The sequence below is a fragment of the Odocoileus virginianus genome, chromosome 10 (genome assembly GCF_023699985.2).
Source record: "Odocoileus virginianus isolate 20LAN1187 ecotype Illinois chromosome 10, Ovbor_1.2, whole genome shotgun sequence".
NCBI classification, from domain to species: domain Eukaryota; kingdom Metazoa; phylum Chordata; class Mammalia; order Artiodactyla; family Cervidae; genus Odocoileus; species Odocoileus virginianus.
In genome coordinates this window covers 31,618,351-31,636,217 of record NC_069683.1, presented here as the reverse complement: position 1 = coordinate 31,636,217, position 17,867 = coordinate 31,618,351, and the positions used below count along the sequence as shown (strand labels likewise).

The 17,867-nt window shown below is 48.3% G+C and overlaps 1 protein-coding gene across 11 annotated transcripts in view; it reads right to left on the bottom strand.

The window, feature by feature from the left end:
• Positions 1-4,961: 4,961 nt before the first annotated feature.
• The window catches only part of PPFIBP2 (PPFIA binding protein 2), a 155,077-nt gene continuing 142,171 nt past the window's right edge, over positions 4,962-17,867 (bottom strand). For 10 of the 11 annotated variants that reach the window (XM_020896952.2, XM_020896955.2, XM_070473345.1 and 7 more), the window contains 9 exons: positions 14,064-14,214; positions 13,673-13,784; positions 13,380-13,468; positions 12,967-13,089; positions 11,673-11,798; positions 10,829-11,017; positions 9,748-9,924; positions 7,620-7,685; positions 4,962-6,530 (listed from right to left, as the gene is read on the bottom strand). In XM_020896952.2, coding sequence (XP_020752611.2) covers positions 6,459-6,530; positions 7,620-7,685; positions 9,748-9,924; positions 10,829-11,017; positions 11,673-11,798; positions 12,967-13,089; positions 13,380-13,468; positions 13,673-13,784; positions 14,064-14,214 — 1,105 coding nt within the window. In that variant the 3' untranslated portion in view covers positions 4,962-6,458. Of the gene's footprint in view, positions 6,531-7,619; positions 7,686-9,610; positions 9,925-10,828; positions 11,018-11,672; positions 11,799-12,966; positions 13,090-13,379; positions 13,469-13,672; positions 13,785-14,063; positions 14,215-17,867 lie in introns of those variants that run through there. The other variant, XM_020896958.2, reaches the window with a different exon arrangement.

Below are 17,867 nucleotides of genomic sequence, written 5' to 3'. Positions count from 1 at the left end.
TATTTCCTTTTTCTTTGATTGCTGCAGCTGGGACTTCCAAAACAGTTGGATAAAAGAGGTGAGAATGGATCTCTTTGTTTTGTTCCTGATCTTAGAGAGAATGCTGTCAGCTTTTCACTGTTGAGTATGATGTTAGCTGTACCTAGTCATGAAAAGCTATGTATAGCCTTTATTATGTTGATGTATATTCCTTCTATGCCCACTTTCTGGAGAATTTTTATCAAATGGATGTTCAATTTTATCAAAAGCTTTTTGTGCATCTATTGAGATGATCCTGTGGTTTTTATTCTTCAGTTTGTGAATGTGGTGTATCACACTGATTGATTTGTAGATACTGAAAAAAATCTCTGCAGCCCTTGAATAGTTCCCACTTGATCATGGTGTACAATCCTTTTAATGTATTGTTGGAGTAGGTTTGCTAGTATTTTGCTGAGGACTTTTGCATCTATGCTCATCAGTGATAACTGTTTTTAATTTTCTTTTTTGTGGTAATTTTGTCTGATTTTTGTTATTAGGATAATGGTTGCCTCATAGGAAGAGTTCAGATGTGTTCCTTTCTCTCCAATTTTTTGGAATAGTTTCAGAAGGGTAAGTGTTATCTCGTCTCTAATGTTTCATGTGTGAAGCCATCTGGTCCTTGACTTTTTGTTTGCTGGGGGAGATTTAAAATTACTGATTCAAATTTCAGTCCTGGTAATTAGTCTGTTCATATTTTCTTTCTTCCTGGTTCAGTCTTGAGAGAGCGTACCTTTCTTTGTTCATTCCTTCCAGATTGTCCATTTTGTTGGCACATGGTTGCTTGAAGCAGCCACTTATAATCCTTCACATTTTTTCATTTCCGATTTTACTGATTTAGGCCTCTCCCTTTTTTTTTTTTCTTGATGAGCCTTGGTAAAGGTTTAGCAATTTTTGTGTGTCTTTTCAAAGAACCAGCTTTTAGTTTCATTGATATTTTCTATGTTTTTGTAGTCTCTATTTCATTTATTTCTGCTCTGATCTTTTGATTTCTTTCCTTCTGCTAACTTTGTGTTTTGTTCATTCTTCTTTCTTTAGTTGCTTTAGGTGTAAGTTTAGGTTGTTTGAGAACTTTGTTTCCTGAGGTAAGCTGTATCACTATAAACTTCCCTCTTAAAACTGCTTTTGCTGCATCTCATAGGTTTTGGAACATTGTGCTTTCATATTTGTCTCTAGGTATTTATTTCCTCTTTGATTTCTTCAGCGATCCGTTGGTTGCTTGTCTCTTTTAACCATCTTTAAGTCTATTTCGTCTATAATATTGCTACTCCAGCTTTCTTTTGATTTCTATCTGCATGGAATGTCTTTTCCCCTCCCCTCGCTTTCAGTCTGTAAAGTGTCTGTATATTTGAAAGGAACCTCTTGTAGGCAGCAAATACATGGATCATCTTTTTGTGTCCATTCAGCCAGCCTGTGTCTTTCCTTTATACCATTTACACTTAATCAATATATATTTTCTTACTGCCATTGTGTTGTTTTGGATTTGTTTTTGAAGGTCTTTTTTCCCTGTTCTTTTGTTCTCTTGTGACTTGATGACTATCTTAAGTGTTACGTTTGGAGTCCTCTGTGTGTATTTATATTATAGACCTTTGGTTTGCAGTTACCTCGAGGTTTTTGTACAGCAGTCTGTATGTATATGATTAAGTTGCTGATCTCTTTCAACTGCATTTTAAATGCCCTGCATTTGTACTTTCCCACCCTCACAATTACTCTTCTTGATATTTTGCATCTAGTTGTTTGGTATATCCCGTAACTGCTTATTGTGGATAGAGATGACTTTACTACTTTTAGTTTTTTATCGTCTCTACTAACTTTGCGGGAGGCTGATTTCATACCTTTACTGTGAGTTTTTTATTCCATAATTTTATTTACACTGGCAACCTTTTCTTTTTCCACCAGAGATGTTCCTTTAACATTTGTTGTAAAGCTAGTTTGGTGATGAATTCTTTTAGCTTTTGCTTGTCTTTAAAGTTTTTGACTTCTCCTTCAAATCTGAATGACAGCCTTAGAGGATAGAATATACTTGGTTGTGTTTTTCCATTTCACACTTTAAATATATCATGCCGCTCCCTTCTGACCTGCAGCATTTCTGCTGAAAAATTAGCTAATAGTTTTATGGGAGTTCCCTTCTTTAATGTTATTTGCTGCTTTTAGTATTCTCTTTAGCTTTAATTTTTGTCATTTTGATTACAATGTGTTGGTATGTTTCTCTTTGGGGCTCTCTGCATTTCCTGGACTTGGGTGACTATTTCTTTTCCCAGGTTAGGGAGGTTTTCAGCTATTATCTCTTCAAATATTTTCTCAAACCCTTTCTCTCTTCTCTTTTTGGGACCCCAGTAATGCAAATATTAGTGTGCTAGATGTTGTCCTAGAGTTCTCTTAAACTCACCTAATTTCTTTTCATTCTTTTCCCTTGTTTTCTTTTCGGCAGTGGTGGTTTCCTCTGCCACCTCATTTTGTCTGAATTACTATTTGTATGTAAGTGGTAGGTTAGTGACATTTCTTGACCTTGGAGAAGTGGCCTTGTGTAGAAAGCATCCTAGCAGTGTATTCCTCTCCTTACCCAAGCTGTATGTTCTAGGGTTCCCCCTGAGAGGGCAGCATGGGTCTTTATGCTGTGGTAACCCAAGGAGGCCCAGGGCTAGTGCTGGCTCACTGGTGGGCAGAATCAGGGTCACAAAGACTCTGGGGCTGTTGCCCACCTGCTGACAGATGAAACCAGTTCCTGGGGTTAGGGCCAGACTACTGGCAGGCAGAGCTAGTTCCTGAAGTCTGACTGTAGGGAGCTTGAGATCATTGGTTCCTAACACTGTTGGGCATGGGACCTGGGGTATCCTGAAAGGTTATGTTGGCCTGTTAGTGTTCAGAGCCCACCTGGCCCCAGGGTACAGTCTGGCCTGCGTTGGGGAATTGTTTTTTTGCCTTACGAGCCAGGTCTTAGCCCTCCGGGGAGTTGGGCTATGTTGAGGGGTGAACCCAGAGGCACGTGTGGGCTCTTTAGTCTTTAGATCAGCCAGTCTGCTGATGGGTGAGGCTGTGTCCCCGCCCAGTTGCTTGGCCTGAGGTGGCCCAGTGCTCTTGCCTGTAGGCCACGGGGCAGGGTGTGGTCCTTGAGCTACTAAGCCAAGCTGTCAGCTGCCACCATCAACCATTTTCAGGCTCCCGAATGCTCCGGGGTATGGCTGCCACTAGTGGCTCTGTCCCCAGGGTGAGCCACACCCGCCCCCTTCCTCTCCATGAGACTCTCCACGGCCAGCAGGTAGGTCTGGCCCAGGCTCTTAACAAATTACTTCTTTTGCTCTGTGTCCTGGTATACATGGAGTTTTGTATATGCCTTTAAGAATGAATTTCCCTGGTGGCTCAGATGGTAAAGCGTCTGCCTACAATGCGGGAGACCTGGGTTCAACACCTGGGTTGGGAAGATCTCCTGGAGAAGGGAATGGCAACCCACTCCAGTACTCTTGCCTGGAAAATCCCATGGGCGGAGAAGCCTGGTAGGCTACAATCCATAGGGTTGCAAAGAGTTGGATGCAACTGAGCGACTTAACTTTAAGAATGGAGTCTCTCTTTGCCCCAGGCTTGTGGGGCTTCTGCAGTTAAGCCCCACTGGCTTCAGAAACAACTGCTCTGGAGAGCTCATCTGACCAGAATCCTGGGCTTGGCAGCCTGACGTGGGGCTCAGAACTCTTGCTTTTGTGGGAGAATCTAATATTATTATTCCCTAGTCTGTGGTCACCTACCCTGGGGAGGTGGTATGGGATTTGATTGTATTGCAAGTCCATCCTTCCTGTTTCATCGTGGTTCCTTCTTTATGTCATTAACTGGAGAAGATCTCTACAGTCTGTTTAATCGATGGTTCTGCAGATACTGGTGATTTTGGTGTGCTCGTGAAAGCACGTGAGTTCTGGGTCTTGTTACTCTTCCATCTTGGCTGCTCTCCCCCATGCTGAGCCAGAAATCGTGTGGGGATTTTGTCCTCCAAGTTACAGATGAGGCAATTTAGACATGAAGCTGTTGTCCCTAGATCATTCAGCCAGTAGGTGGCAGAGCTGGGCTTCAAACTTGAGTTTAACTCTAGGTTGTTCGCTTTTTGCAAAAACCGGCGTAGTAGCAGCATTGTTTGAACTTGGTGTCACTGGATTTCTTATGCACGTGTATATGTGGGTAGCAGGGCAGAGTGAAGGGATACAGGAGATAGAGGAAGACAGCGCGAGAGAATTCTCTGAAGTACAGTGGTGCAGTACCCACAGGTAGCGTAACACAGGTCAGTCTCTCAGTGGGCCAGTGGGGCTGGGGGAGATTGTGGCAGCTTAGCCTTCATCTGTCCACCTGTTGAGTTCATCCTCAGTGAGGCCCCTACTCAGAGAAAGACAGAGTGATGGGCACTGCACGATGAGTAAGGTAGGTCCTCCCTTCAGATGTTTCTTTTAAACACAAATCATGCCATGCCTGTCCCCTGCTTTAAATATCTCATTGCTTTCAGTAGTCCCTCCCTGGACACCATGTATCTCCAAGGTCAATTCTGGGAGTCTGGCTTACCAAGCTTTTCTTGATCTGGGCTCCAGCTGACCTCACCAGATCCTTCCTTCCTTGGGCCTCCTTCTCTGACCCAGTTCTCTGGCCCAGTGGTCCTCAACTAGAGGGGAGCTATTGGCATCTAGAGGGAGAGACCAAGGATGCTGCTAAACATCCTAGAGCACACAGAATGGCCCCAGCAGTGACTTACCAGCCCCGAATAACAGCAATGCAGGGGTCAAGAAGCTCTGCTCTTGTCATACCAACTTCAGGTACTTCCTTGGCCATGCTGGGATGGTTCAGGTCCATCTGCCTGGAGTGCCTTTCCCCTCTGGCATACTTGACTCTGATTCAGCTTTCAAAATTCAAGTATCACCTCTTCCTTGGAGCCTTTTCAGTCCCCCTCCCCAGCCCTCCGTTAACAATGACAGTTTGCTCTTTGGGGCTGTAGACACTTCTATTGGAGTATCTGTAGCATTCAGCACATGCTTTTGTCTGAAACAGACGCGTACTCCCACACTGGACCATCCACACCCCCAGGGAAAGACCTTGACATTCATCCCTGTATCCCCAGTGCTCCTTGGCCCAGAGTGGAAGGTATTTAACCTGCACATATGAGGGAATGAGCAGATGGGGAAGGGTCTTACTCTTGTCTGTACAGGAACCTGTCCACACAGATGCTCAGTGAGTTTGTGTTGAGTATGGGTGGAGAAAGGTTACACACTACTTCAAGGAGAGCCAGGAAGTGCTCAGGTCAGACTGCACCATGGGATGGAGATCGCCAACCCTCAGTGAAAGCTTCCTGAAAGAGGCTGGGGCTGACCTGAACCTCAGCAGACAGGATCCAGCCTTGTGACAGGGAGTAGGAGAAAAATACATTCTGGTGAGGGAAAGGTAGGAGCAAAGGCTAGAGCATGGGTTCATGAATGCTAAAGACGCAGAGGGGTCTTGGGTACTAAGGCTTTTGAATGCTAATCCGTGGTGGTTGTGGAACTGAGTTCTTAGCAGGATGAAAATAGTGCTTTGGGAAGTTCCCTCCAGGGATGGTGTAGAGGACACCCAGAGGGGACCAACTGGAAAGGAAGGGTGAGGGACCCAGTGGGAGACTCCCCTGAGGAAGTTAGAGAGATGAGGCCAGAGCTAGAGCCGCTAGAGGGAGGAGTTGGGGCCATTGCTCAGGGGGAAGGCTGGTTGGGAGGGTGACTGTGTGACCGCTGAGCAGGTGCCTCTCCCTGAGGTAGGACATACCTGAGATGTCTTGCAGTGGAAAGGGCCTTTCCACTCAAGGAAAGCTGTTTGATCAGATAAATTGCCTCTGAGGCGGACGAGGGAAAGGCCGCAGAGATGTCTGCTCAGATGCTGGGAGGCCTCGCAGCCCTGAAAACCTCAGACACCACTGCAGAAAACGGCAGCCTTGTCAAGGGAGTCCATCACTCCTTCCCTGCTGGCGCTCCAGCCAGATTCCTGGGAACGGAAATGCACTACAAGCTTCCATATGGAAGCAGCCCGGGAGGGGGCTTCCTACCACTTCAGCCAGCTCAGAACATTCAGAATTTTTTTTTTTACAGCAAAGCTTTTGTGACTCACAGCCCTTCCACTTTGGTGTAAGAGCTCCCGGCTGTCGCTAGGGATGGCGTGAGTCAGAGTGTGTGTGGGCATCTCACTGCCCTCCCTGCAAAAGCGCTCTACAGTCCACGTATAAAGTACAAAAGGTACAAAAGCTGTGGTGGAGAGCACAGCACAGTTGAAAACCTGTGGGCCACCTCGTGGACATTTGTTCCACAGCCTCGCATTGTCCTGTCAGCACCCACGTCGGAGATGCCCTGGGGCCCAGTCTGGGCTCTGTGGGTGGCCATGGGCCAGCTTCCCATCGAAGCAGACTCGGGACCCACACACGTGCCTCTCTGGGCTGCCAGCCATGAAGAGAGTCATCTCCAGTCCTCAGATCTGGGAGTGGCCAGGTGGGAGTCGGTCAGCAGCTGGTCCTGGCTCAGCATCGTCTGAAAGGACACGGCCGAAGGCCCCGCTCAACACCGTTCAACAGGTCACGGCTGCCCTGAGGCTGCTCCATGGGGAGCAGCAGGGTCCTGGGTTGGCCCTGACACCAACGCCCTGTAAGTTGATGATGTCCCAGGGATGCCAACACTATCGACAGTAGATTGCTTCTACCTTTAAAGGTGCTAGTTCACGGCCACCAAAGGTCTATCGGAAGTGAGAAAGGCAAGGCTGGGTGGGTTCATTTCAGTGTGTGAGCCAAGAAAAAACAAATTGACAAAAGTGATTCTGTTTGGACTCGGGGAGAGCCGCCCGTGCCCCAGTCTTGTCTTGCCTTGGGTTCAGCCTTTATAATCTGCTCAGTAAACCAGCAAAGGCCTCAGCGAAGTGGATGCTGTGGCCAGTGGGCTCATGCTGCGGCAGTCCAGAATGGACAGGCCCTGGGAGGCACTGGGCCTCACCAACGTGATTCTATTCTCTGACTGGCCTTTTTCTGCCAGCTCTGGTCTGCCTGCCGGCCTGGCAAGGAGGATGTTATCAGCCTTGCTTGACAGACAGCGACTTGCCCAAGGCCGCAGACAGGGACAGTCAGTCCCCCTCCAGAGTGGCTCCTCTCCCCTGCGTCTGAGCTGCTTCACATGGTACAGTTTGTCCCAACTGGACCTACCAGGATGGACTCATGCCTGTGATGTCCGTAAAGTCAGAGGCATGACAGGAAATGTGTGTCTCATGGGCAGAGAGGGCAGAGCCCTGTCCATCAGGCCAGGGGTGAGGCCTGGGCTTTGGGCTGACGAGGCAGGTGACCCAGAACTCTGAGTACCTTGGTCTCCTCACCAGCCCCAGGCTTGGACAGAGGGCCTGAGACTGAGGACACTTGAGCTGGTTTCGGCTCAAGACTGGCAGCAGGCCAGTGGAGAAGGCCTCAGGGCTGGCTCAGCTCCGGCACCAGCCCCCCAGTCCCATCTGCTCTCCCCCAGCAGGGGCGCTGGTGCTACAGGCTCTGGATTAGCCAGGGGGCTAAGCCAGCCCCACACCAAATTCCCCGGGGCCTCCCCAGCACAGGTCCTACTATAGAGAGAAGGTCAGAGTCCTACCGTGAGGCGGTGAATGTCTTGGGAGAGGAGCCCTATCTGCGTCACGGTGCCTTCCGAAGGTGCCATCTGTAAAACGGGCAGTGGCCTGGTCAGCGCTTGTGGACTGAGCTTGGGATTCACAGAGGTGGCTTGCGAGTCCTATCCGGCCTGGGCCTGCTCCCCGGGAGAGCGGGCAAGGAGTGGGCCAGGCCCTGGGGAGCGACACATGGGTGAAGCACACACTGCTTGTCCCTGGGCAAAGGCAGAGCTTCCACTGTCCCACACTGTCACATACACTCCTGCATCCCCACTTCAGTGCCAGCTCTGAGAGGACACAGGAGCAGGGCACAGATGGGCCCATTCAGGGCAACCCTTCAGCACAGGTGCAGAATTCCAGCTATTCCCAGGAGCAGGGAGAGGTGGGGTGAAGGCCTTTCTGATGCTGAACACACTGACAGTCTTTGGCCCCAGCAGGACCTCAGACACTGATGCCCCGGCGTAGGCATAGCCAGGTATCCTCATCCCAGGATCCTCCCTCCCTGCTCAGCCAATGCCAGTCCGCTCCTCCTCCCCTAAACCTTTATGGACGTTGTAGGTTTGCCCTTTGAGGGCAGTGCATATAACCCATCATTTTACAGGTGGGAAAACTGGGCCCCCGCCAAGAGATGCAGGACTTGCTTGAGGCCACACAGAGAGTTAGTGACATCACAGTCCCATGCAGGGTTTGAGAGCAGGCACATGCGGCGGTCTCCCACCAGGACACCATAAGAGAGGAACAAGGCGTAGAGCCGGCCCTGACTACAGGGCTAAACTGCCGTGCCCAGCTGTCGGCCCCGGGGAGCACCTCTCATCAGCGGTCCTGGCCCTGGGATCAAACAGCAGCCATGCTAATAACTTGCAAGCTGGCGCCCACATTCCTTGCTAACTGGACTTCAAAGGAGGCCACGGCCTCAGGCTGCTGGTACTTTGCCTTGCCTTCATCTGGGACAGAACCAGTGTTCAAACTGGGCTCATGAGGCATGCTGCGGCCACCAGTTATAATGCTGCTGTCGGGATTCTGCAGACAAGGCCCAGGGGACCCAGTGGAGCTGCACTGGGCCCAACTGGGATTTCAGGAGCAGGAGCCCAGACTGGCAGGTGCGTCCCTCCCCTGTCCTTGGCCACACCAGGCCCAGCTGGAAGACCCACTTTCGGTCAGTCAGCCTCTAAATCGGGAGGACAGGTCTGTTCCAGCTCCGCCAACACAGAGCAACCCCTACCCAGGCCCAGGGAGGGCAGTCACAGTGGAACTCACACAACACACGCAAGAACAGAGGCCTGCCAGCAAGGCAGGCTGGTCTCCCCCCGCCAGAATGGAAACCAGCTTCGGGGTCTGCACGACAGCAGAATGTGAGACACAAAATGCCTCTGGGCTTCCCACTGGCCGGTGCACCCTCACATGAGGCCACAGGCTCCTCCGAAGGCTGGTGGGGGAGGCGGTGAGTCCTTGCCCGATCCCCCTTTCCCAGGACATGCGCAAATTGCAGCCCAGCTCAGCAGTGGGGGCTCTCAGCAGCACTCCAGCTGTCAATGTGCCCACCTCGCTCCCCTGGACACACTTAGAGATATGCTGTGCTGCTCACTTTCTACATAAATACGGGTTTTATTACCGAAAGAGACCACCTCTGAATGAAGTCACGACAGTTCCATTGTCCCCACAGCAGAAGGCCTTGCTCTGTCCCTGCAGCCAAAACTCTGGCCACAGGCCCAAGGCACTTGGGACTGCCCTCCACGGGGGAGCAGCTGAGGGGCCTGAGAGCTGAGCCCCTCAGGGTTGACTGCGGTCTCAGGACCTGTGTCCCAGCTCAGGCGTGGCCACCAGTGCTGTCGGTGGACATTCGGACTTACCAAAAATGTACAAGCATCCTAAAGTGTCCTTCCTCCTGAGTCCCCAAGTCTGGCCCCTTAGCAAAGATGCAGCTCCATCCCTGGCCACCCGCAGGGTTCGGAGAAAGACGCCCAGGGGTGCGCAATGGCTGGAATGTTCTCTGCGGGTCATGCGCATACGCGGGGGTGAGGTGAGTTACATGGTGACACACACGGAGTTACTCTGAGCTCTCGGGATGCACAGACAGCACAGGTGACAAAGGCATCAGCTAATCGGTCCCACCTGGTCCAACCCGTCCAGTTCAGGGGCATCAAGTGTGCTGAGGCCCCGGGTGCCACTGTAGGCCCTGTGACCATCACCGACACTGTTGCTGGGCTCCATTGGGCAAATGTAGTCCGTCGATTCATCAAACTTCTTTTTTCTTATGTTTCCAAAATGTGAAAATCCCAGCTTCCTTGGCTAAAACACAGCAGATGCAAGATGATGAGAAAGAGATGACTGAGCTGGTATGCAGCTACCCTGACAATACATTTTAGAGCAGGCCTGTGAGGGAAGGAATAAGGCAAACTGCTTCTAGAAAAACTCTCTTCACAAAAATAGCACTCCTGGAAGCAACTGGCCTGCTGGGGAGAGGCCAACAGATCAACTGTCCTGAGCAAGCAGAGCTGCTCCTCCAAGGCTCCATGCCCAAAACTCTTGCCCTGTGATGCTGACATTCCCCGGGAGGACTTGGGACTCCCTGAAGATGCTGCAGTCTGGAGAGGCCAAGCTCACAGGACTTGGCACCACGTGGGTAGCACTCCCCGCCTCCTCACAGCACCGAGGGCAGCCACACAGAGAGCCCTTCCTGCCTGCTCCAGCACCGGAGCTGTGCTGAGTTGGCAGGACAGCTCAGGCAGGGGGGAAGTGTGAGATTCAGAGCCCCAGTGAGTGGTGCTGGTGCTTGCATGACCTCGGGACCTCTGATAGCTGTGTGCTGGCCACCCCCAGGGCTGGCTGCCCACAGGGCCACTCGTTGAGTTGGTAAGACAGCTCTAACTGGCGCAGGGCACCACACTCAGGAACTTGTCTGCTTTGCAAAACGAGTCAAGGTAGCATCAGGAAAGAGGACTGGATGTGCCCGCATATCATTTCTGTGTAAAGAAACCTGCACACCCTTGGACTCAAGAGTGGCCGGGAACTGGCCTAACAAAGAGCAACATAAAATCAAACCAAAGGTAGAAGCCAAAGCAGAAGTCACGAGAGCCTCCTCGTCCAGGCAGCCCACTTGGGTTTGGCACCAGGTCCTGGCTTATGTGTTGCCCAAGTTAAGGGCCAGAAGGCAAGTCCCTGTGGCCACCCCAGAAAGGGCCGGGCAACTCACCCGGACTTTGGCTGTGGTGGTCAGTGGTGTGTAAGCAGGTGAGGTCATTCTCTCTCGCTTCTCCTGCTCAGCCTCAGGGCCAATCAAGGCGTTGAATTTGGTGGTCAGGTGACGTCTGAGGAGCGTTTTTTGTGGTGGGATGTTGAGAAGCATGGCCAGGGTGTCCCCTGTGAAGCGTGGCTCTAGAATCTAAGAAGAAATCAGACCAGTCAGCCAGTGGTGACCACCAGTGGTTCCAGGTGACGACATTGAGAAACAGGCTCCCATCGACCTGGGAACCTCCAGGGCACCTGTCCTGTGTCCCCATCCCCTGGCTCCCTGGCACAGGGCCTGACTCTGTGACTGACCAGTGGAGAGCTGTGCCCTCTTAGCCAAGGCTGTCTCCCTTCTCATCCCTTGTCATCCAGGGTCCATTCTAGATGACATCCAAGCCACCCCCTCATTTCTCTGCTAGCTTTGCCTCTTGAGAGCTCTGAGTGCTGAGACGGATCGTCCTGTAACGAGCAGGAGGTGACATCTAGGTGCCCTCTCCCTCCCCAGCCCTGTGTTCCTCTAGCAGCAGGTGGAGCTGCCTGGTTAATGGGCAGTTTTCATGCAGACCCCTTGTCCTGGACTCCTCTGGGCGTGTAGCTGGGAAAGTCTTTCCAGAGCCCATCTTATTTCCCTGAAGCCCATTAAGTCTCAGCCACAAGGGATCAAATTCTACTTTGAGATTTCAATTTATGCAAGGAGTTCAGATGAAGTATCAACTTTCTTACTGGGATGCATGTCTAGCCGTTAGACGTCAGTTCCTGAATACCCCAGGAGCACCGAGGCAAGTGGACCAGCTCAAAGAGCCACTCACAATGAGACCTCCGTGGACGCCACTCCCACGAAGGTTGGGCGCGTACTCCGCCAGGTCCACGGACCGCAGCCACTCCATCACCCTGTGGTTGGACCACTGTACAACCTCTGAAGGAGAGAGGTTACTCTGTGGGAGGGAGGAGGGGAGCGGAGAAGTTAGGCCTACAGGTCCTCCAGCTCCTCTGGGGAGCCAGCCTTTGTGAATCAGCCAGCCCTAGATGCCTCACCCAGGCCAACCCTCATGCCTGCTGACCCAGGCCTCCATGCCAACTGCCTGAGAACGTGCCTAGTTTCCAAGAAATTAAGCTCTCACTAGTGTGCAGGACCTTCTACTCTGAGATATCTAATTCCAGAATCCCGTTACTCCCTGACTCTCTGGTTACTTCGAGACTAACACATGAAGACATGGAGTTATTCATTCAGTGATTCAGAAGCACTTTAAAAGAGGACTACCAATTATGAGCTGAGTGTTTTATAGAATAAAGGTCTCACTGGCGTGGCCAAATGTTTTAGGAGAATACACATTAAGATACTTACACCTAAGTGCGCTCAAGTGGCATCTGGGTGCCCAGCCCTGTGCCTGACATATAGAAGGCATTCAAAACATGCTCTGTTGAACAGGGAGAAAAGGGGATGGAGAGTATGGACAGGAGTTTTCAATCCCCTGGGAAGCTGAGTAGTACTCTTAAAGCAGGGTTAGACTTGTTCCCAGAACACAGGAGGCAGGGTATTACCGACAATCTTGTAGAAGAACTCTGAGGTTCACGGAAGATTATCAGGGGATTCCCCAGGATGCGGGTTGCTGTGTTTACCTCTACTGTTTCTTCTCTAGCAAAACCTGCTCATGGATTCCCTGTGAATCTGGAGGCCAGTTAATATTCTACCTACCCAGAATTCTGAAGTACCTGGTTTCCTCATAGGCTCTTTTCCACTCCTCTGCATACTTTGATACCATCTTTCCATTTTGTCTCTCTCCCCTCTCCCTCTCTCTCCTTTGTTCCACTTCCTCGTCCCCTTTAATCATCATGTCTTTAAAAGACTTGCTGCCACTGCCCTCCGGCTCATAGCATGCATCTTCCCCCAGGGAGATGGACGTTGGAGGTATAGTGGCTGCGATGGGGCAGAGTTCAGGCCACAGGCGTGTTGGGGCACCATGAAGCCCTAGCAAAGGGAAGAATCCACAGCATGGTCCCAAACGCAGCCACTTAGTGACGATAATGTCCTGGTTTTCTAACGCCCTATCTTACAGGTGTCCTGGCTCAGGGCTACCTGGACAGGTAGCGCCCTGCCCTTACCTCATCAGCCGGCCGCCGGTGCAGGCAGTGAGGATTGAACTTGTTGACATGCAGCACGTGAATGGCACATTTGATGCTGAGATGATGTAGTTGGCTGGTGACTTTTAGGAAGAGTAGATCATTCTGGAAGAACAAAGTTTTGGTGCATGAACCAGAGCTTCTGAAGTGACACACACCCCACGAGGAGCCTTTCCAGACCACACAAAACAACACGGACACGGCAACAGTTCTCCTTGGCACAATGGTTTGTACTTTGCTACTTGGGGCGTCTTATGTGACAAATGACACTGTTTTAAGACCTTAAGGATATGCCAGCGGTGGTGGAATCAAGTGTAAAATAACCTCCACAGGGACGCCTGCATTGAGCTGGGTGCTCACGGTGATGACTGAAACACTAGGGGAAAGGTCCTCACCACCGTCAGGTACTGCAGCATCCGCCCATCGACTCTGGATTCATGAAACTGGTCTTTGTACTGGGGTAAGCCAATATCATCAAGCCAACCTACAGAAATGGGGAAGTGAGATTTGTGAAAATGGGAGACTGTGGATGCAAAAAAAAAACATAAAAAGAAAGCAGCAGCAAATTATCATTCAAGTTCCAGCTGTGTTTCCCCTAAAGTTTAGCCTATCCCAAGGAGACAGCTGCCTTTGAGGCACACATTCCCAGGGAGCTGCCAGAGACATACACACATCTGCCTGTCCTTACGTGTTACCCAAATGTGGTCCAGCAGTGCAGACTTCTCCTCCTGCTTGGTGTTGATGGCTTTCACTGCTAAAACCAGCTTTTTCCTGTGAAGAGGGTGCTTAATTCCTAGCTCCTGAAAGTGAAAGATGGAGACAGATGTGAAATCTCGGCAGGCAGCCCAGCTCTCAGAGGCTCCTGTGTCTGGGTGGAGATTCTCCAATGGGTGGAGCAGACCTCTGCCCACCGCCCTGGGATCAACCCACAGCGACAGAATCTTGGCCTCCTTTGCCCGTCTTCCTACATGTGGGCATGCTGTCGGGGTGGTGGGTGGGAAGGAATGGGGGGAGTTCATCTTCCCATGCATTAGTTTGGGGAGAAGTAGGAGCCTCCTCGCCCAGGGCTCAGCCCGTACCTTTTCCATGTCCTGAGGGGTAGCTGTCAGTAATGTGTGGCCAGAAGTCACCCATTGCCTCGCAAAGATGACATACTGAGCCAGGCCGAAGTCCTCCAGCCACGTACACACACGCTCTGTGCTCCATTGGGCAAAGGGGGCATTGGCGTCACTGGAAGCAGGAAAGGACCCTGTTAGCGTGAGGGCCTGGGCTCCATCTGAACAAATGGGGCCTCACGAAAACGGACTAGGTGTAAACAACCCCATAATGGGATCCAATTGAACCACAACATACTCATTCAAGACAGAGTCTTGAGTTTCCTGGGATAACACCTGGTGGAAATCTCAGATCTGCAGCTGCTGAGAGCCTGGGGCAGTTACACGCGCCTCAGGAGGCTGTGCTCAAGAACTTCACTGATGGCGCAGTGGTAAAGAATCTGCCTGCCAATGCAGGGGACACAGCAGATATGCATTTGATCTCTATGTTGGGAAGATCCCCTGGAATAGGAAATGACAACCCATTCCAGTATTTTTACCTGGAGGAGCCTGGAGGGCTACAGTCCATGGTGTTGCAAAGAGTTGGACATGACTGAGGGATTTAACACACATATACACAGGAAGCTGTGCTCACACGAACACGCAGTCCACATACACACACACTTGAACCAAAGCCAAGAGTCACAGTCCCATTAGGATTTAGATCCACACCTGAATCATGTTTTACACAGTGTTTAATATCATTTTTACGAAAATGCTTAGAAAACTAGAGAAAGACTATCAGCACGCAAACATTAAAAGAAGAACAAAAATCTCTGATTATCAATAGTTAAAATCTTATTTACTAATGAAATACTAGGGCAGTCACATTAAAGTCAATAAAAAGACTATTTTTTATCACACTAGTAACACTGGTTAGAGTTGCAGTGAGTATAAGAAAAGATAAAATAAAAAGCAAAAATATAGCTATTAGAAAGGTAGAAATAAAACCACTCTTTTCAGAATGACATGATTGTCTACCTAGAAAACTCAAGAGAACTCAGTAAGGTGGCTAGTTATAAAATACACATACTCCTAATATTTACATGACATATGTAATTTTCTATATACCAATGCACAAACACTAATATTTTTGTTATAATAATTTTAAATCCCACTGATAGCAACCAAAATTATAAAATGTCTAAGAGCTGCCTTTAAGAGAATTGAGTGGGTCCTTGTGTGTGGGGATGGGGGAGGTGGTGACTATGATACTCAACTGAGCAATATAAAAAGGACATGAATAAATGAAGAGCTAGATCATGTTCCTAGACAGGAAGCCTGGGTTTTACAAAGCCATCAATTCTTAAAGACATCAATTTTTCATTTAAAGTCTGAATATAATGGCACACTGAAATCCCAGTTGAGTTGTGAGGGGTACTGGGGAGGTTGACAAAGCAACCTCATATCCATTTTTTTAAAATAAAGGAGGATTCACGGAATATAGAAGACTGGCTATTCCAAAAGATTGCTTCTAAGATAGTACTTCTAAAATGCTGGTTAAAAAACAATTCTTTTTTAAATGCCTGAATGAGGCATTTAAAAATTCCTTGAAAGTGAGAGAATTTCTTAAAAGAGGATGACCAGAAAGCACCATGTTAGAACAAGCAGGAGATGATGTGCACCTGAGAGCAGGTGCTGGTCACTCAGCCTGGAGCCTAGGTTTTTAATGAATCATGAATAAGCACAGATCTAGGTTTTTTGAGACCTGGACCTTATAAAAGTTAGGGCAGGACCTCTTTAAGAATTGAATGCAGATGGAATATGTGAATACACAATTTGAATACAAAATTAGGAACAAAATCCATATTTAGAATAAAAAAAATCACATAAGTTACAAATCTAACTAAAATGGAAAAATATCATGGAATCCAGAAAAATAAAGTTTTTATTAATTCCAAATATACTTCTATAGTGCTTTACCTTCATATTTGGTATTCTCTGCTTGCTTCATATGTCAACAACTCAATAATATAGCTGTCCTTCTGTATCTGCTAGGGGATTGGTTCCAGGACCCTGTAGACACCAAAATCCAGGGATGCTCAAGCCCTTGAGATAAAATGGCATAGTTCACTCAGCCCTCTGTATTTATGAGTTCTGCATCCATGGGTTCAACCAGTAGAAATCTGATCTGTGGTTATTTGAATCTGTGGGTGGGGCAGGGCTATATTTTCTGTGAGAAGCTTAATTCCACCTTCCTTCTAGCACAATGGACCAATATTTGTTATTTTGATAGTTTTTAAAAAAAACTTTCAGCTTCACAGTTTAAAAATGGTATTGTTAAATACAATTTTAGAATCATTAAATTTAGGAAAACAATCAAGTGTCCTTTAGATATGACCTATAAAATTCCACAGCATTCAAGCTTTTAGGTGTTTATCTTAAATATTTTTTGAATTGACATTTATTTAATGTTCTTGTTGCTATTGCATATTAGGCAACATCATCTTGGTCAAAGTAAATATATCATGTAAAATCATCAAGAAATTTTCATCTTTTGCCAATGTGTTCATATGATTCACTTTACTGAACAATCAAGGAACCTATTCACTACTTTGAGTACATCATGCAAAATGTGCGGCTGGATAAACACAAGCTGGAATCAAGATTGCTGGGAGAAATAACAACTTCAGATAGGCAGATGATACCACACTAATGGCAGAAAGCAAGGAGAAACTAAAGAGCCTCTTGATGAAAGTGAAAGAGGAAAGTGAAAAAGCTGGCTTCAAACTCAACACCAAAAAACTGCAAATCATGGCATTGGGTCCCATCACTTTATGGCAAATAGATGGGGAAACAATGGAAACAGTGACAGACTATTTTCTTGGTCTCCAAAATCACTGCCAACAATGACTGTAGCCATGAAATTAAAAAACACTTGCTTCTAGAAGAAAAGCTGACGAACCTAGACGGCGTATTAAAAAACAGAGAAATCACTTTGCCGACAAAGGTCCGTCTAGTCAAACCTATGGTTTTTTCAGTAGTCATGTACGGATGTGAGAGTTAGACCATAAAGAAGGCTGAGCGCCAAAGAACTGATTCTTTCAAACTCTGGTGCTGGAGAAGACTCTTGAGAGTTCCTTAGCAGGGAGATCAAAGCAGTCAATCCTAAAGGAAATCAACCCTGATTATTCATTGGAAGGACTTATGCTGATGCTAAAGCTCCAATACTTGGGCCACCTGATGCGAAGAGCTGACTCACTGAAAAAGACCCTGATGCTGAGAAAGATTGAAGGCAAGAGAAGGGGGTGACAGAGGATGAAATGGTTGGATGGCGTCACTGACTCAATGGACATGAGTTTGAGCAAACTCAGGTAGACAGTAAAGGATAGGGAAGCCTGGCGTACTGCAGTTCATAGGGTTGCAAAGAGTGAGACATGGCTTAGCAACTGAGCAACAACAAAATTCACTATTTTTGTTTGAAATTTATCTGTTGCTCTTGGTGAATTATTGCATTTGGTTTGATCTGGGATTTTTTGTGTATATATTTTTCTTAATATCTGAATAGTTTCTTTTAATTTCAGTGCTTACTTTATCACTTTTATTTCATATTCTATTAGCTCTTAAGTTTACTTTCTAAGTTTCTGGGAATTGGGAAGAAACAAATGTTCTACATATCAGAGAGACATTTTAGTTCTGAGGTGAAATAAGTGTTTTTGAGACAGTAATTTGAATACCTCTGTCCTGTAGACCTTTTCAAAACATCCTAGAGCTCTGACATGCTCCTCTACCCTTCATCATCTTCCCATTTCTCGCTTTGTGAATGGTCTCTGCTCTCCTAAGCTTGTG